Source organism: Agelaius phoeniceus, chromosome 1 (genome assembly GCF_051311805.1).
Source record: "Agelaius phoeniceus isolate bAgePho1 chromosome 1, bAgePho1.hap1, whole genome shotgun sequence".
In the NCBI taxonomy this organism is placed as follows: Eukaryota; Metazoa; Chordata; class Aves; order Passeriformes; family Icteridae; genus Agelaius; species Agelaius phoeniceus.
The window spans coordinates 6,979,536-7,000,026 of NC_135265.1; the positions used below are offsets into that span (position 1 = coordinate 6,979,536).

The 20,491-nt window shown below is 39.4% G+C and overlaps 1 protein-coding gene across 9 annotated transcripts in view; it reads right to left on the bottom strand.

Moving 5' to 3' along the window:
• KMT2C (lysine methyltransferase 2C) overlaps positions 1-20,491 on the bottom strand; it is a 190,205-nt gene that overhangs the window by 68,921 nt on the left and 100,793 nt on the right. For 8 of the 9 annotated variants that reach the window (XM_054644553.2, XM_077189707.1, XM_077189510.1 and 5 more), the window contains 8 exons: positions 17,863-18,025; positions 17,032-17,203; positions 14,196-14,310; positions 13,249-13,421; positions 12,294-12,454; positions 9,778-9,891; positions 7,500-8,233; positions 2,315-2,434 (listed from right to left, as the gene is read on the bottom strand). In XM_054644553.2, coding sequence (XP_054500528.2) covers positions 2,315-2,434; positions 7,500-8,233; positions 9,778-9,891; positions 12,294-12,454; positions 13,249-13,421; positions 14,196-14,310; positions 17,032-17,203; positions 17,863-18,025 — 1,752 coding nt within the window. The remainder of the gene's footprint in view (positions 1-2,314; positions 2,435-7,499; positions 8,234-9,777; positions 9,892-12,293; positions 12,455-13,248; positions 13,422-14,195; positions 14,311-17,031; positions 17,204-17,862; positions 18,026-20,491) is intronic. The other variant, XM_077189555.1, reaches the window with a different exon arrangement.

The window sequence follows — 20,491 nt, forward strand, 5'->3', positions numbered from 1 at the left end:
TGGTGAGTACAAGCACATCCGGGCATGGTCATTAAATTTCTGCATAAATCTGGGTGAAATACCTTTAATTACTTACATGGCATAATATGATCACCTTTATCTTCAGTGAGAAAGCAGCCAAAACCAGGAATGTTTATATTCTGCTCAGGAGTTAACTGGAAATATGGATTTCCCCCAGCAGTTACCCCCATCTCATTTGCAATGTTTCCAAAATGTATCTATTATTCTATGATTCATTTTTCTTTTCTCTTTGAACAGGCAGCCCAGACAGTCATGGGACTTTTACACAGGGTCTGGACATTTGATTACTGGGAATCATAGATGCTTTTCTTACACTATGAATAATCAAGTGAAACCTGGAATTTATTAGGACTGAGTCCTGCTCACAAAGGAAAGTGGGAGCTGGCTCTGTGAAACTCTCTTAATTCAGTATATACAGAGAGAGTTTTTTATATGAATTCTATCAATTACACTCAGATCAACAGTCCCCATAATGTGAAGTTTTTCTTACACAATCACCACTTGATTTACAGAGAGCTTCTTTTCTCCATTCCTTATTTAAGATGCAGAGTTGCAGTGTTGTACTTTAGAGTATTCAGTGTGTTCAACTACAATTATCCTTGGGAGAGTAAGTATGTTTTTACTAATAATTACCTGTTATTCATACAGTGACTTAAGTTTGAAATTTAGGGTGGTTTTTTTGGGTTTTTTTGTTTTCTTTTTTTAAAATTTCAAAATGAACTAAGCACAAGAGGATTCCTAATCCTCCCTAATCATTTCCAGAGAGAAAAAGAACATATTCACATCCACAAATTCTGGCTGATATATCAGACATCTTTACAATGAGTTTCAAAGCCTCTAATCTGTGTAACTGATAATCATGGCATGTACCCAAATAAGCACCTTTCCTACAACAAAATGAGCACTGAGATTATTTATTGCATTTCATATTTGTCAATAATCTCAGCTCAAGTATAATATAAATAATACAGCCCAAGTATGGAGTACAGAGTATGGGGTTTCCAAATGCTTGCTGCAAAATGCTTTTAATACCAAGGCAAAACATTTGCTCTGAAAAACAACATTGATGGGAGCAACAAAGCTCCATGGGGACTGTGACACCAACAGCCAGGAAGGGTCTTTACTGATGGAGGCAGGAGTTCCTTGGATGGAAAGAAGCACTGTGGGCTCAATATTCCCTACAGTATTTCTCAAATATTCCAACTCCTGGCTTAAAGGAGATATTGAACTTTGTGGTCATAATTAAAGGGAGAATTGAAGGATCCCAATGTTAAAATTTTATTAACATTCATCTAATAAAGAAAAAAGAAATTAAATTGACTCACACACCAAGTTCATGTAACAAAATGATATTTGAGGAGTGAAAGGAAGGATGCTGCTGGAGGATGAGGTGAAACAAAAAATGTCCTTAGATATCTATGGAGCTAATACATATGCACACATAGGACACACAATCATCAATTTTTTTAACATGGAAACTCTTCTGACAAGTTTCTTATTTGCTGTTTCAGAACAGGTGTCAGTATTGTTATTTTCACACAACTAGTAACAGGAATAAGCACATACTTGTATCAATGTTAATGCTGAATATTAAGCTGAAAATTAATGCTTAAAGCAGCAAAAGCTAAGCTGATGTCAAATCAAAATAAAATTAGCATGAGAGTTAAAGTGAGATGAACTTAAATCACTGGGAGCTACAGCTATTTGTCAGTTTCATAATTTAGCTTTTTTTTGCCTTTACTTAAACCAACAAATTCTACTTTAGTTACTTCAGGTGTTTTTAATAGTAAATGTCACTGTGGATACAATTTTGGTCCATCTAATCAGGTTGGAAAGTTGTTGTTTATTCTCCCATCAGCTAAAAACGATGTCACTTTGAATCCACTTTGCAAGATTTCTCCACAGCAACAAATCCAAGCCATCCTTCAGATCTCTGCTCCTTTCCATGCCTGGCTTACCTTACTGCCAGTCTTAAAGACATTTTCCTTCTCAGGTAATTTATTTTGACAGCCACGTAAAGCCAACCACAGAAAGTGATGTACTCAACACACACAAAATTTGGGCAATACAAAGTATTCTTTGCCACTGGAAATCAAGGCAATGCCATCATAGTTTATGCTCTGGAAAGCTCACATTTTTTAACCTGAAACCTCCAGAGCTTGAATAATTTTTAGAGATCTTGAGCAGTAACAGAATGGAAGATTAATTAAGGTGTGAGAGACAGAATTTCATCACTAATCTCTACAGCAGAAAGATAGCAATGGATACATGAAAATAAATTCAAGTTATTTACCACTTTGATGCTCCAAATGGCACTGCCAGGAAGCTGTCTGGATTTAAAAATGTCCCGACCTTCTGAAATGTCTGGGGACCAGGAAGGTGGGCTCACTGTATTATTGGTACTCCAAGCCCCCTAGGATACGGTAGGTGAGAAAATAGATGTATAAAACTTTGCAACATAAAAAAAAAAGGCAAAAAAGCAAAAAGCAAAAAGCAAGCAACAAAAAAAAAAATCTGAAAAGCAAAGCACATGCAGGCATAGGCATTTATTTCTACATTAATTTAAGCAGTCAATTAGTTCACTGAGTGAGTAGAAAGTGGGAAATTTTTAGGTTCTCAATGAAACATGCCCTAAAATCAGTATTTACTTCCAACTGATGGTTAAGCACAACAAAATGAGTTTTATGAACAAAGATTAATACAAATCTAAAGCAAGCAATCATAACAACAACAACAAATTACATGCCTAAATTTTATTGCATCAAGGAAGAAGACACTAGTTGGAGGTGGTAACATCTCCTTTTATATTCCAAATCACATTTTGAAAGAACTGATGGCCTCAGTTGACTTTTCAAACTAAGCTACCCCCAATCACAGCAACAACTAGTCTGAGAAGCACAGCAAACAAAAGGAATATGAATAAACCACTAGACAAAAGAAAAGGAACATAGTCATGGTAATCAACAAAGCAGCTCATTCCTGCAAGTCTGCTACAAATAAACCATTATAAAACCCTACCACTGATCTTTTTCACCCCAGTGTTTTCATGTTATGCTGTGGTATCACATTTTAACATGTTATTATCTACATGTAATAATATACCTCCATATGGTGTACCTACAAGCTCTTTTTAACTAATTATTATCCCTATTTAGGTAGTTCCATCATGGTGAGGTATTGTATGATTGTCAGTAGAAATAAAGCAAAATGAGAAGAAAATGCTAAGACAGCCAAGGAAAAAAATGCTGAGGCTCCTCATAGAAAATAAAAACTGTGGAAGACTTTCTCAAGCACAGAAGAAAGACTGCAAGAGACACACATCATAAATAACTTCACTGCCAATTTACACATTAGGTTAATAAAGGACAGTACATTTTCCTAATTCTGAATTTGTGAGAGTAAAAAATATTGAATACCAGGATGAGAATGGAACTGATGCAAAGTGCAGGTTTACCTTCCTCAGAATGCCATAATCCCAGGGCTGATATGGAATAACCTCATGCATACAAACACTTCCAACTACTCACAGCTGCTCACAAGGGCAAGCTCAAACACATTTACACCTTTGAATACTGGGATAGACAAGAATAATAATAATAAGAAGAATAATCAAGGAAAATGAGATGGCTCTGCTAAATACATTGGAGTTTGTTTTTTCCTTTTCTGAAATGCAATTTCTCCATCAAGAACATGTGGGAAATGAGCTCCTTTGGAATCAACCACTCTATCAAAGCATACATTCATCTTGAACTGTATAGAGGTGTCTTGCTAACAGGTGCACTTACTGAAAACAGGGCTATCCCTCAAGTGATCTAGCACCCAAACCAGATGTCAGTGGCCTAAAAGCCTAATTTTGGATAAGACTCTCAAGGTAAAACACTTGATACAACCCCCAGTGTGGACACAGTGGTATTCAGCATAAATCTGCTTTCTGGGAGTTTAGCTCTGCCTGCACAGGAAAAGGAATATGGACAACATAACACTTAGAAAAACCCAAACATGTGACAATTCTGGAAACTGGACACACAACCTACAAACTGCTCAGTGCCCAGAGCACCTGTGTGCTTGGGATGGGATCAAAGCCTCCACTCTGCCAAGGGGCTTCCAAAACCCACTCCAGAAGAGCTCCTGGCAGCAGCTGCTCAAGGGTTGCACTCAGTGTGCTGCCACCAACACCCTGCACTGGAAGGTTTTGCTATCCCAGTTTTTTCTTTGAGTGCAGATAGGGGTCACCATGCAGACAACTCAGAAGATCAAGAGGTTCATCACACTCTAATGGGGGAACAGGGCTGGGCAGAAACCTTCTCACCTTCAGACCTAAAGATGGATGAGTCCCTGTTCACACCCAGAGCACAAGGACAGAACATTTGTGACACAACAGGGACATCATGTCAGAAATGGGGGGAAAAAGGAAATCTGATACACTGGTAGGCAACTACATCAGCAGGTCTGTGGTACAGGAGATTTGCCTTAACTATTCCAGCCCTAGTTTTAATATAAAGTAACAGTCAATTTTAGCAGGTCAAATCCAAAGTTTCATTGAATTTTAATTAGTTTCCTCATTACTTCTTAAATTCATAACGCATGGTAGGTAACTGTTCTTATAAAGTGGCAACACAAAGAAAATCTGTATAGCAACACAAAGAAAATCTATTTATCAAAGAAGCAATCTTTACATCAATCTGTAAAGGAGGCAACATGCTCACAGTGTCAAAATTCAAGATCTTAAACATGCTGAAAATACTTAACATCTAAAATTACCCACTCTTAGTTTGGAGGTACAAAATTATTCTCCTTTTAGGAAGTTAACTTTTCTACTGATTAAATATATTCAAAAGATTAAAAAGCTAAAAGAATATTAAATCTGAATATGAAATATTCAGTCTTGTAAAACAAAATGATTTGTATATGATTCATGAACCATATTGTTAAGAATTAAATTGGAAATTCAATCCAAGTTTTATTGTAGATCAGAAAAATTTGAATTCTTGGTCAGATAAACTTAATTAAAGACACACATTTCCACAATACCACGAACAAATGAATTACATCAAAGAGATGCATTAATTATATTCTTGGCTTTTAATTAATGCCTATTACCACACAACACTGAAGAAAAAGTTCTATTCAGTTCATTTACATCAGAACCCCAGCAATAATTATGTACTGTGACAGAAACAGGAAGTTCTAATTCTCCATCATATTCTTGAGTCCTCAAAATTGAACAACACAGCTGCAAGTAAATTATAACAAAAGGAAACCCAGTGTCAGCAAGGGTCAGGAGATCTCACTAAATTACCACTGACTGTTTAGCTGCTTAATGCTTTATGAATCCTACTGCAATTGCAAATGCACAAAGCTGGATTTGCAATTTAATATTTAATGTAATTTTAGGGTTGTGAACAAACTTTAATCACTTGAAAATACAGCTCTCCTCATTAAAAAAAAAAAAAAAACAACCAAAAAACCAACCAAGCACCAAGCATAAAAACCATAACAACTGATCCTTGAAAAAGCTCTTTTTTTCTCTTCTTTTCCAACATCTACCTTTTACAACAACATACTTAGTGATACCATATAAGTGAAGACAGCAAAAAACTCATCCCATCCAAGACAGCACACATCCAAACCCATCACAGAGCTCTTCCTTCTTAAATCTCATTTAAAACAATCTCTTAAAACACCAACAGATATTCAGTGTGTTGTGGAACAGTGATCACCAACATCTTCATGATGAAAATTAAATATCTCTGAACAAGGTATTTCTCAAGGAACACACCCTGGAATAATACTAAAACAATATTTATGGAATTTACAAAACCAGCAGAAGTTTATTGTTTTTTACTCAAAATTATTCTACAGAATGCTCTCAACTCTTCACCTACCACTGTGTCAGAGGCAGAATTTGTAATGCCTTCCATTTACTGACTTAATCTTATGCCTTCTAGTACACAGTGACATGGCAAAAATAACCATTTCAACTCAGTTCAACTCATATATATAGAATAAATACAACACCATTTAACACAGTGTTCTTCCAACACTACCCCAGAGAATCCCCATGTAACAGGAAACCAAACTGGCTGGATGCAATCCTGTGCCATGTGCTCTGGGATGACCCTGCCTGAGCAGGGAGGCTGGACCAGATGGCCCATTGTGATCCCTTCCAATCTGACCCATTCTGTGAATCTGCTTCTGCTCCTCTGCACAACTCTCCATTTGGAAAAGTACACACTCTCTTAAAAAATGAATGTTTTCAGCAGAAAGAATAATTTAAAACCCTCACAAAATAAACCTAAACCTATTTATGTCTGCAATCCAAAGTGATTTAAATACATGCCTTCCACATCGTTAATTTGTCCAATTACATCTTGCTCAAAAAAACCCCACCTGCCTGTAACTGGACATTTAAAAATCTCCCTTTTACACAGTCTACAGAACATCATTCAACAGCTTTCAGTCCTTCATCAAAAGCCCAGAGTAGGAACTTAAGAGTACTGAATGGAAATTTAAGGCATTAACATATTTCTGCAAACATGATATATACACCTGACTGTACAGTGACCCAGGAAAACCTAAGTGCAGCACAACAAACACAGATCTCCTAAATTCAGTGGAAACAGCAGAAAAACTTCCCAGAACACTCTCTCATACCTTAGGAAGCAAAAATTTTGAACCCTTAGATGACATGTAAAAACTGAAAGAATTGTGCAATATATAAAAAAACCTTTGTTAACACTAAGTCCAGAAAAGCATGAAATCATCAACCTGGAAGTCCCAAAGACTAAAAATAAATTGTGATGAGAAGATGAAACACTAACTTGTCACACTGACACACTTTTTGTATAGAATTTCACCAACAAGAAATGAATACCCTGGATTGGTAAACCATTTTCCCTGGAACACAACACGAACAGAGAGAAAGACGTTGCAGAAAGTGTCAGACTTGAGGATTCTTTTCACTTATCAAATTTAATCCTAGTCAAACCACAATGATTTGTACAAGACGGCTCTTGCATGGTATTTCCTAATGTAACAAAACCACAGAATTATTTACCACACCATTAGAAACGTCCATCAAGAAAATATCTGGCAGAGTAAAGGACACAGAGTTGTAGAAGGTTCTTCTCTAAAACTTTAAGAAGTTTTAACACACTTTGAAAGTACCACCCAAAATAAATGCATATATGAAAAATATATATAAAAGGTAAGTTAAATAGCACAGTATTATGTCTATCTGCATTTGTAGCAGATGAAAACACAACAAATTTTCTTCTAGTCTGCTGTAACCATGAGCCAAAAGAAACTCTCACCAGAGAAGCTTTACGATGACTTTTTCCTTATTTACCAGAGCATTAATTCCTTGAAGAAATAAACTACACAGTCAGGAGAACCAATGCATTTTATAAGAAACAGGTGAATTTGATGAATTATACTGCAATTTAATAAACACAGAATGGAACAGTGCATGTGCTTACCTGTCTGGATCTCGGTCTCCCAGGGGAAAACTTGCGTTTGGTGATGGCTGGTTTGCCCATGCCGATTTTTGGAGTGACTGATATGTAGGTGGTTGGGAGAGCACTCCCAGCAGCTGGGGGCAGCACTGGGGGCTGACTGTGCTGCACATCTCGTGCAGAATGCAAGTCTAGAGAAACATCTGGTGAGGAAGACACGTTTGTCTTGTTTAGATTCAGTGATGGGGGAAGCGAGGGGCAAGTCTCAGCTGGTGGTTTTATGGGTTTGTCTCTGACTGGTGAACTACTTGCAACACCTCCATGTGAAGCAGTAGTTTCTACTTCCACAAGAGCTGGTGCTTCTGATTTTTCATGGGTTTCTTCCTTTTCTACATCTTTCTGCACTTTTATTATTTCCAGTTGTTGTTCTATGGTGACAGAAATATCTCCTTTTCTTTCAGTCTCCAGAATTTCTGGTGTCACAGTCATGGTCTCAGGTACTGAGCACAGAGACCGAGAGTCTGCTGTGGACACTTCTGATACCTCCACACCACCCTGAGGCAGCTGTGTCTCTTCAGCTTGTTTGTCCAACTCCTGCTGTGCTACAGCTTGAACACCTTCTACCACTTCCATCATTTTCTCACTCTGACTGTCACCAGATGCTGGTGTCTTTTTAGGAGATATTTCCATTTCAGCTGAATTGATTTCAACAGAGACTTCTGCTTCCAGTTGTGTGGTCTTTTCTCCTGGTGATATGCCTGTAATTAAGTACAACCATATTAAAGGCTCACTGTGAAAAAGAAAAAAACTTCTGGTGTTCTGATCAACAAGTATACTTGGTACACATCATGCAGGCCAACACATATCACTTTACTTCAGTGAATTTAATATGTAGCTTAAAATATACTTCACTAACATCTTTCTTTGTACCTATTTTTACAGTAGTCTATATTTTTAGTTCTTTTTCTTCCCTAAAAACACAGCAGAGTAAATTAAAATAGACCCAAGATTAATTTTTAAGGAACTGAACACACATTTCCAGGTAGGCAGTCAAAAGTAATTTCTTCTTTTAAATTTCTCTGTATTGAAGATGCATGCTATCATAAATGAATGTATTTTAAGCTACTGTCATAACACTTCCAAAAAGCTAAGAACAGGACAAGTACAAATAAAAACATTTTCCTTCTCAAACTCTTTCAGACTTTAGGAAATCAACTGAAATGAAAACAGCTGCTGCTGGTTTAATTTAAGTTCCTAATATATTATAAATTTCTTTCAAAAATATTTATCTAGCCCTCCCTTGAACCAAATCAAGAACTTTCATCCATAACTTTCTTCATCAAGGCGTTCCAGAGTTTTTGTTCCACTCTATAAAGAACCACATTCTTTGCTCTGAATTTGGCTTCTCACACCTTCCTTTGATGGGCCCTGATTCTCTTACAGGCCATTTATTTCTATTACACTTGCACTCTTCTTAAACTCACACTGCTACAACCTCCTCACCCACTAAGTTCATAGACAGCATTTTATTCTGAATATTTCTTCACAATTTAAATCATGGCCCTTTTAGCACTGTGATGCAGAACCGAGTGATCACAGCTAATCTGAAAAGTAGTGTTTTGTTTACTTTGTCTTTAAATACAAGTTTCTTGTATCCCCTTACAGCAGCCATTGTCCAACATCTGAATGGGACATCCTGCCAAGTTCTTTACCCTTGATATTGGTCACTAGCACACCCAGTGGATTTGACCCTTCTTTAGCTGCTCCTCCCTGTGCATCTGGTAAGATGCAGTTTCTCCCAAAACAGAAATGATCAGCTGCTGCAACCCTGCCAAAGATCATCTTTTACTTACAAAGGGAAAAAAAAAAAAACCCAAAAAAATCCTCCAGAAAACCCTTAACCAAGGATGCCTGTGGAGTTACAACCATAAGAGAAAGTGTGAGTGACAATACTTGAATAGCAACAAGTCATTGGGTTTTACAATAAACTTCCAGCATACAAAGCATTCAACTATTTTTCCAGCTTGGAAAAAGCCAGTCACAACAAAAAAGTAAAACCAACAAACAAAAGTAAAGCAACACAAGTATTCTGAAGTCTGTCTTCCCCTTCAGTAAAACACTTCTTTTTATCAAGCAAAGAAGTTAATACTGTTGCTTGAGAGCTCAGATGGAGCTGTTGCAATGTGTCTCCTACTGCTTTCTAGGTGCTTTTTCCTCTTGCATTTATAATGCACTGCAAGCCTTAGTGACTGGAAGAAGGTTCTGAACTGGTGTTTTCTCAGAGTGCAGAACTCTTTCTTACCTTCTGTAACACATCCAACAGCTGATTCCTGATCAAGGCCATCACCTGTAATGGGTTGTTCCTGAAATGCCATATCATCTCCAGCACTTTCCATTTCCATTTCATTTGTACAAGCTTAAGGAGAAGCAAAGCAGTTATTAAAATTGCTGTGTTTATTCTACTACTTTGGCATCAGCAACTGCTGTCACTGTTTGACCTTTTGGCTACAGAGAGCCTGATATTTAATGATGACAGGATTTAGGACAGGTCAGGTCAGTGAGAAGGTTAAGGAGACTACACAGTATTCCTTAAAAATTAAGAATATTTTACTCATTAACACTGAAGCTTACAGATGTCTCTAAGGCAATTGCATACACCTAATAGTGAAAATATGCACACAGTCACAGACTTCTGCACAGCCTGAGCAATACAAGAAAGAATTTTCTTAAATTCCAAGTCTATAAAATTCAACAGAACCGGCAGCATGAGGCTTCAAATTTGTATACAAATACTACAGTGGATTATGGCATAGATATAAAATTCCATCTACCATCAGCACTGGCAACACTGATTTTCACCTTATGTATTCAACAACATACTGAAAAGTGAATTTTGCCACTTGACAACTAAGATATCTTAATCTTTGCATGGAAAAGGCAAAGACTGAATGTTCTTTTGGCTGACAGGATCATTATAGAGCACAGAAACAGGAATTTATTTGTTTCCCCTTGTGTAAAAGCTCTTTCAGTTAAGGAAATTCATTAAAATGCACTAGATGAAGTATGGAAAACAAAGTATATAGCAAGCATTAACTTGAAGAGAACTGATCCTCCATGGATGTTAGCACAAAAAATAAAAGGGAAACAAACACAGCTTTCTGCATCAAGACAGTCTTTTTTAAGTTAAAAAAGCCCACAACTATTAGGTGATCTACTTTTAGCGCTTTAAAAGCTGCTCTCAGACTGTGAACTTTAAAGTGATATTTTAACTCTGAGGAAATGGTAATTTAGATTGGCTCCAAATCTGATTTTAAAGTACAGAAGTGCTCTCCTGGGTATAAAACCCTGCATGGCTCTACTGATGTAATAGCTCCAGATTACACCCAGCAGGTGAGATGACAGCCCTGTTCTTCCTTGGGGACAAGAGCATGCTTGTCAACGTTTCTACTAGCTGGAAATCCAACAGAAGCATTGCTTAAAACTTCAGCATTCCTTCAGATTAACCTGCTACCTACTCAAAAAGGGTTTTTGTAGGAGACTGGGAGTTGTGCCAGTGTATGTTCTGTTTTGGACATCTTCAAAATGCTCTAAGAACTGCCTGGGAGCCTACAGCCTCTCCTAAGCTTTCAGAAGGGAAATGCTCTGCAGAGGCTGAAGTGGTCACTCTTCCTAACCTGGAGGCTGTGTTCACTGACAGAGTGAACTCACAGACACTTCCCTCCTGTCACTGCCCTTCCTCCAGGAGCACCTTTTCCATCATCTTACTGCTCACAAAAGGTAATGTACAGGCTACCATCAAAGGGATGACTTGTTCATACAGAACATCAGTTTGAACACAAACATTAGGGTTTTGTTGTAGCCCAACACTTCCCCTTTCCTGCCAAAATTTACCAGGCTTTCAAAACCACAGATGCTTATGGATAACAGAAGATCAGTGCACAAGCACTGCTGCAAGCCCAAAACTGGCACATGGCAGTGGCTGTGCAGGTAATGTGTTACATTTAACTTGCTTCTAAATGTAACCACAGCTGTGCTTCTCCAGGGACATTGGGCCTGGATCAGTGTATGTGCTTGAAATACACAAAAGCATTTAGTTTTGAGTTTATAACACGGCTCTTGTGGATGAACCACTGGGGTCAGATCAGCAGATCCAAGTTCTCCCTGTGCTTCCTTACTGTTACTGACTTATTTTTTAAAACATACTTTACACTTCTCTACAACTTTGCACCTTCTGCTTGATTTGTCCACTTAAGACAAGAATGTCTCAGAAACAAGATGACTGATCATACATTTCTTTGAAAAAGGACACCTATTAAAAGCTGTCTAGTTAAATAAACACCTGTCCCTTGAACACAGTCCAGCTCTCACTGCTCTGTCCTTCCTGGATAAAGTGAGAGCAGGCACTATGAGACTGACCAGCAGCTAGAGAGAAAACAGGAGAACTGAATGTCTCCAAAAATATCTACCAGGCAAAAATGAGTGAAACAGCCAGGCTGTCAAATGAATACATTTATGAACTGTACCACATCCAAAATAAATTAGTGAAGTTTACAGCTACAGCCTGAGAGGCTGGAGCTGGAATGTTGAGAGCCACAATTATGGTGCTCACCAGCCCATGTTTGTACCCAGGATCCTGAAGCCAGAAAGAGAAACCACCCATGGACTGCCTGAGCAGCTGCTGTTAAATAGAGAAGGGATGAAATTCTCTACTCTCACAGAGTAGAATTTGTGTAGCTGGTTCACAAAAAGACTTGGTGAGACTACAGATATTACATCTGATGTTAGCACTGTGGAGCTGTGAAGTTTAAGTTTGATTACCTGTTATACTGTCAGGTTCAGGAATGAGTTCAGAAGTGTTCATTACATCACATGACTGAGTCTGATCCCCTTCTCCTTGTCTACAGAGAGTGCAGATGTAGTCTTTCAATTGAGACTCCAATTCACTACCTGGAGACCTGTCACAATCTATGTGAATCCATCTGGGGAGATTAATTTATTGTCATTTAATTTATTGTGACTGTGATTTTAGTAATGAAAATATAAAGCATCATAGTAAAAATCCATTAAAAATAGCACTATTTCCCATTCCTATGGGGAAATAGAGATTTTCAACTAATGCTTGATGATTATGGACAACTTTAAAGGAATAAGCATGATATATCAGCATGTCAAACAGTGAACAAACAAACAAGAAGACCTAAATTGTCCCTAAAGCCAATCAGACTCCACAAGATGTGGAGCATCATCATGATGCTGCACAGTGAGATACAATATTATTGAATAAGAACATAGCTTACATTCTTAAAAAGTTCCAAGTACTGTATTTTTAGGTTTTTTAAATTACTGAAATAGTAAAAGACATAAAATTAAACAGAAAACATAAACTTGAAAATTTAAAAAAAAAAACAAAAAAACAAAAAAACAAAACAACCCAGATCACTGCAAACATGACTCTTTTAACTTTAGGACAATGACTTTTTCACCCTGCTTCCTCACAAAATAGATTAAATTCAATAGGCAGCAGCAGCTTGCAGAAAGTAACTGCCAGGTACCCTCAAGTAACTCCCAGTTAATACTTATTTGCTAAGATTAAAACAAAGCTGCCTGCTATTGTTCATTGTATTTAGGGATGAAGGATCAAGGAGCTGCCCAAGATCCTGTGGTACTGTACATCAAACACATTGTACATCCTTCCCAGAAACCCATCAGCGTCACACAGCTCATCATAAGCTTTATGCACTTCAGTACAAATTAACAAAAGCTGGATACTTACCTTTTGCACATGTGACAATGCAACATATCTTTCTGGAAGTCTTGGAGGCACAGTTTTTCACAGAAAGGACAAGATAAGTTGTCTTGCTGTTGGTAACAACTGTCACATACCAAACAATTATGGTGCCACTGACAACTTGTTCGTGTGCCACACTCAGCACATACTCTACAGTTCTAGAGATCACAAGAATTTAGTAGTTAATTATGATATTTCACAACGTGATAGAACTGCCATTAACTGACATTTTCCTGATTTGAATTATATTTAATAGCTTTTGTCCCTGATAACACAAAGATCTGATAGCAGAGCATGAATAAACTGCACAATAGCAAGAAGTTTCCTGACACTACTCTTCACTTGAAAGGAGTATTTATGAGATCAAACTTTTTTATTGCTACTCTCAGCTACATTATGACTGCCACAAATTGATGTAACATTACCTAAATCTCATATACAAGGACTTCCCACTGCAATTACTTACAAAGTTAGTGATAAAACAACAAATTCATCCTGCCTTCCTCAAATGCAAAGGAACCCACAAGCTGCAGAACTGTTTTGGTAAGCAAGGAGGAGTTGAATATCAAGAGATTTCAAGTATGGATTCCATACACTACTATATAGCTTTGAGTTGACATTTTTGTTCCCATTGTATCACGAGAGCAGCTGTTATTAACTGCAGGTTATCCTGCACCTGGATCCTACACTCCTTTCCCTATGGAGCTGATTTACTGTCCTACATAGGCTGCTTCAGCCACAGCACTGACAGCTCCCCCCACAGAGCAGCTGTAGAGCCACAGGATTTATGTCCAAGTGGGATTCCTTCAGAAATTACAAATTATATTACACAGCAACAGCAACCCACAATACACCTGGAACAGCATAGTGTGGACAACAAAGTTTGGGCTCTTATAAATGACCAGGAGTTACTCTGAAACCCTTCCACTTACTTTACATTTCCAACCATTTGTTGGTACAGCATCCATAACTGGCTGTAGACAGAAAGTGTGGTAGCCTTTGTCACATGTATCACACACCAGCATCTTGTTGTCTTCCCCAGAGTGTCTAAGGAAAGCAACAAGTGATCAGAAATTACTTCAATAAGCAGCAACAAAATATCTGTTTCAAGAAAAGTCTAAACAGGAAGACACAGGTGTGCACATAAAAATATACAAACACTACTTACAAATACCTCCAGAGACAATGCTTTCAAATTCATTTTTAAATACAAGTGCATACAACTATGTTTATTCACCAAGAGCTGCCTGTGCAACCAGATATTGGCCAACTTTCACTTACACATGTGTAGATGAATTTGATGGCCTTTCTGTACTGAAATCAGTTCAAAATCTGCAATATACATTTTATTTCTTTCTGAAGAAAACAGCCAATTGTACTTGTTTCTGCAGTCTGACTGTAATTTTTCCAAAGGAAAAAAGGAGCCATCAAGTCTGACTATTGGAGCTCCTACAATCTCAGACAATATGACTGCAAGAGCAAAACAAACATTAAAGAAGATATTTCAATTTTTCTACAATGATGTATTACAGAGCTCCACCACAGATTCCAGTGATAAAATAAATTTGCTGAGAACAAGACAAATAGTTTGGTAATATCTAAAGGCACTGTGTTCTGCCTTCGTTTAAATAAATTAATGCAGTAAGTAAACATGCAACAAGATCTGCCTAGATAAAGCCTTGCAGTACATGGCATTATACATGCTAGATACCACCTCATTACCTGGGAGACCTGGTGTTTTAAAAAGCCCTCTCTTTGCATGAAGATATGCTTAAAATGCTGTTCTTCCAATAATGGTGAAGAACTTCCATACCACATCAAGTAATTATAGAATCAAAGAATGGTTTGAGTTGGAAGGGACTTTAAAGACCATACAGTTCCATGGGCAGTGACACCTCCCACTAGCCCAGGCTGCTCAAAGCCCATCCTGAACACTTCCAGGGTAAGGCATCCCTGGTTTCTGTGTTCTGAGTGCCCCTCTGCCCAGCCTGTACTTGTGCTTGGAACTGCCCCAGTCCAGGTGCAGAAGGTTGCATTTGGTTCAAGTTCACAAGGTTCACACAGCCCCACCTCTCCAGCCTGCCCAGGTCCCTCTGGATGGGGTCCCTTCCCTTCAGCATCAACTGTCCCACACAGCTTGGTGTCAGTGGCAAACCTGCTGAGGGTGCCCTCGACCCCACTGCCCATGTCAGAACAAAGATGTTTATACCAGCACCAGCCCCAATTCTGACCCCTGAGGAACAACACCCATCACTGGTCTCCACTTCAGTTCTTGACCCCAGCTCTTGAATCCATGGGTGCTCCATCTGTGAAATCCATTTCTCTCCAGTTTAGAGGCAAGGTTAGTGCACTGGACAGTGCTGAACACTTTGCACAACTCCAGGTAGGTGACATCAGTTGCTCTTCCTCCACAAACTCTGCAACCCCATCACAGCAGGCGCCAAATTTTTCAGGCACTGTCAGCCCTCAATGAAGTCATGGTGTCTGTCACCATCACCTCCTTATGTCCCATGTGTCTCAGCACAGTTTCCAGGAGGATCTGCTCCATGACCCTGGTAGGCAGGCAGGTGAGATTGACTGGCCTGTGGTTCCCCAGATCTTCCTTATTCCCCTTTGTAAAAACTGGGTCTATGTTTCTCCTTTTCCAGTCAGTGGGAACTTTACCAGACTGCCAAAACTTCTCAAGTATGATGGATGGTGGCTCAGCCATTTCATCCACCAGTTCCCTCAGAATCCATGTGGTCCCATGGACTGGCTGTGAACATACCCCATTTTCTCTGCTTTTTCAAGATTTGTTAGCAGATGCTGTAATTACCCAATACAACATTTTCAGGGATATTTTTTAGAACATTCTTTTCTATTCTAGCATCATTGGTGAGATTTGCTATCTGCTGTGCATGATCAGGGAACACCCTTTTTTTGAAGTGGGTTGAGTGAATGCTAGCAAATACCAAGTGTTCTGCTTGGAAAGCAAGAAAGCATTGACTGATCAGACACATGAAGCAGTAGCAGAGTGGGTTTTTTCCTTCATACTGTCCCAGCTGATCTGACTAAAGCTGAACAAAACTCATTTCTTTTCCAGTAAGTCCTTTAAAAAAACAAGCAAGCAAAAGAACCCTGCAGTGCCCATCAGATTAAGTTATACGAGAACAAGCCCACAAGCAGTCAGGATTTTCTAAGTGAACCCTTACAGTGCCACAGCAACTAAGTTTCATTGTCTCTGCCTTTGTCTGGTGCAACTACTCAAACAGGGCCACTCATGTCACTTTGTTTCTCTGCTCAACTAAGGCAGGGTTTTGTTTTCATAATGATTCTTTATCTGCCTCTGAAAGACATGAAATGAGAGGGCCTAATGCAGGAGACCTGCCCAGAGTGTAGGTACAGGCACAACTGAACTGTCAGCTGAGTAAAAGCACAGGTTCTTAGACTGTGAAGACACTACAGTAAAATTATTTATTTGGTAAATTTGAGAAAAATCCTCCTGTATATAAAAGGAGGGAAAAAAATCAGAATGTTTTGCTGCTTTCCAGAACCTGCCGTGATAATGATAACTCTAGGGGTAAAACAAACAGAACTTTCAGCTCAGCTCTTTTAGAACAAAGCTTCCAATACAAGGGTTTGCTCAGCTACTTAATACAACAGAAAAGATGGGGAAATAATCTACACTTTTTGGAAAAAACCCCCAAACATTTAATGAAATATGCATTTCAAAACCACAGCACATAAATCTCACACCATCCTCCTCCATGTCCTGTAAGTCTCACTTACTTGCAGTTCTGGCACACTTTGCAATCAGGACACTGCCAACCTGCTCTTTTTAAAGGTGTGACTTGAATGTCCAGGCACATCCCATGGTAGTGCTGGCCACAGGTAGTACAAAAAAGTTGATCTAAGAGGTCTCCAGGGCTGTCGCACACTGCACAATTTGCTTCTTCCTTTGCTAAAAAGAAATATTTTTTTCAATTAATATTTTGTTCAAAATTATGAACAATTCCACGAACTCAAAAAATTACTTAGTAGTTCTTATGCATAGAAAACTTGACCATTCTCATGAAATTCAAATTTAATTAATATATTTAATAGCTAGTACTTTAATTCAATTTTCTCAACTAATCTTCTCATAACAAAAGTAAATTCATTTTAAACTTTAATGAAGTCTTACAAAAGAAACAGTTTTATTCTCCTCGAGATAAAGCTGAGAGCTTCGGAACCAACTCCTCTGTGGAACAAGTACAAAATAAAGAGACCTAAATCTAAGAGACCTACATCTATTATTTAGCTGAAGTGTTTGCAAGAAGGTTGCTCTAACTTGAGTTAGGACAAGCAAGTCTATCAACTGAACAAAAACCTGACAGAGGACAAGGCTTACCAGTAATCCTCTTCCTTGTTCTGTCATTAAAAGAAAAACACTTTGCTGTGCAGGACTGCTGGTCTTTACAAACAGAAGAGTATGAACTCACATCTTTTCTATCCCTGAATACACATGAATTCTTGGGTATGTGAACTGTGACAGTGCATGTAAACTAATTCATTCTTAAGCTGATCCTGTTTTTTATAAAACCTGGTACTAATTGTGTCATTTGAACACTGTGTACTTACATCTTTCAGGAGCCTGATCAATGTGGTCTGGACAAAGGAGGGACAAGTTACTGAAATCCTGAAATGTGCCTGCTCCAGCAGCACAGGGGTAATGGTACATCTGGGTACATTTCTCTTCACAGCATTTGATAGTGGCTCCAAGGTGCTTACAAAATGCACATCGCTGAAAAACAAACAGAACAAGTCATTTAAAAATTCCTTTTTCTTGTAATTTTTTAGCCAGATCTGTCCCCCCCCCCCCCCCCATTCATTTAGGAGATGAACACCTTGGCCAGTAAGAGGTAGTGAATACTGAGAAGGAAACCAGTGGGGTAGTGTTGTCTTTCAGTGGCACTCCCAAACACAGTGAGCTCTAAACACACTCTGACAATTAAAACTCTTCTTGTCACAGAAAAGCATTTTCCTTCTATGTTATCTAACTTGAGCTATGTCTTCAGTAATGGGGCTTGGAGACTTATTCTGAAAATAAAGGCAAATGACACCATGCTGTCAATAGGTTATGACTAAAAACCACATGGCTCTGTAAGCTGTAATGTAAAACCACAGACACTGTAATCAGAAATGCAAATGGAACTCAAGTATGATGTTCTCCCAGAAATCTTACTGGCATTATACAATTCTCTCTGGGACGATAATGCATTACATAACCTTGCACTTTCTTCTCATCTTGCCTTTCAAGACTACACAAATATCACCACTGAACTTTGAGAAGCCATAAATAAGCACAATTATTATTAGACACCAGAGAAATAATTTCTCAGAAAGAACTACGCAATGATCCTCCAGTTCTCCAGTCAAGAGAGAGCAGAGTCTATCAGTCTGCTTGTAAAAAATCACCCACACCTTTCTGATTCAGTTAATCAGTCTTTTTTCTTTCTCAGATTCATTACAGTCCCTGAAGCACTGTAACATCCTTTTGCACTTTTTCACCAAGGCAACGATAATTTTTAAGGCACAGCACCGTAAGATTTTGAGTAAACTTAAGAAAAAACAGGTCAGCAGCTCACAGGAAGGTATACATAATATACAGCAACAACTGAGCTCAGGGACTCTCATTTTTCACAATAAAAATACAACACTAACACTGGTGTGTTTGATTACTAGCTGAAGTGTCAAGTAACATCCAAATACAAACATAAACCAAATCAAAGAAAAGTTATGTACTGCATCTGCTTAATTCTTCAAATACAGACAATATTTATTCCCATAATTCTTCTCTGTTTCAAAGCCTGGCATGAAATTAGGCATGAAATAGTGCTACAAGTCCATAGATATCAAAACCAGCCCTATGAAAATACAAATCACAAAGCTGTGTCAACAGCTACCTTGATATTCTTTAAAACCAGATGAAATTAACATCTTCAGAAAAATATCTGCCAGCACCAAAACTCATGGACAAGAGACAGAAAAAATATTAGTGTATGCTAAATAGAACTGCAGTGTAAAGAGAGAAAATGCTCTGGCAAAGAAATGAAAGGGGATCACCAAGGAGAACTACTGCCAAGTTTGTGGGCTACAATGCTAAGTCTGTCCTGTGACTTGCAGGACATCTCAGCTCTACCCATGAGGAGAGGAGAGGAGAGGAGAGGAGAGGAGAGGAGAGGAGAGGAGAGGAGAGGAGAGGAGAGGAGAGGAGAGGAGAGGAGAGGAGAGGAGAGGAGAGGAGAGGAGAGGAGAGGAGAGGAGAGGAGAGGAGAGGAGAGGAGAGGAGAGGAGAGGAGAGGAGAGGAGAGGAGAGGAGAGGAGAGGAGAGGAGAGGAGAGGAGAGGAGAGGAGAGGAGAGGAGAGGAGAGGAGAGGAGAGGAGAGGAGAGGAGAGGAGAGGAGAGGAGAGGAGAGGAGAGGAGAGGAGAGGAGAGGAGAGGAGAGGAGAGGAGAGGAGAGGAGAGGAGAGGAGAGGAGAGGAGAGGAGAGGAGAGGAGAGGAGAGGAGAGGAGAGGAGAGGAGAGGAGAGGAGAGGAGAGGAGAGGAGAGGAGAGGAGAGGAGAGGAGAGGAGAGGAGAGGAGAGGAGAGGAGAGGAGAGGAGAGGAGAGGAGAGGAGAGGAGAGGAGAGGAGAGGAGAGGAGAGGAGAGGAGAGGAGAGGAGAGGAGAGGAGAGGAGAGGAGAGGAGAGGAGAGGAGAGGAGAGGAGAGGAGAGGAGAGGAGAGGAGAGGAGAGGAGAGGAGAGGAGAGGAGAGGAGAGGAGAGGAGAGGAGAGGAGAGGAGAGGAGAGGAGAGGAGAGGAGAGGAGAGGAGAGGAGAGGAGAGGAGAGGAGAGGAGAGGAGAGGAGAGGAGAGGAGAGGAGAGGAGAGGAGAGGAGAGGAGAGGAGAGGAGAGGAGAGGAGAGGAGAGGAGAGGAGAGGAGAGGAGAGGAGAGGAGAGGAGAGGAGAGGAGAGGAGAGGAGAGGAGAGGAGAGGAGAGGAGAGGAGAGGAGAGGAGAGGAGAGGAGAGGAGAGGAGAGGAGAGGAGAGGAGAGGAGAGGAGAGGAGAGGAGAGGAGAGGAGAGGAGAGGAGAGGAGAGGAGAGGAGAGGAGAGGAGAGGAGAGGAGAGGAGAGGAGAGGAGAGGAGAGGAGAGGAGAGGAGAGGAGAGGAGAGGAGAGGAGAGGAGAGGAGAGGAGAGGAGAGGAGAGGAGAGGAGAGGAGAGG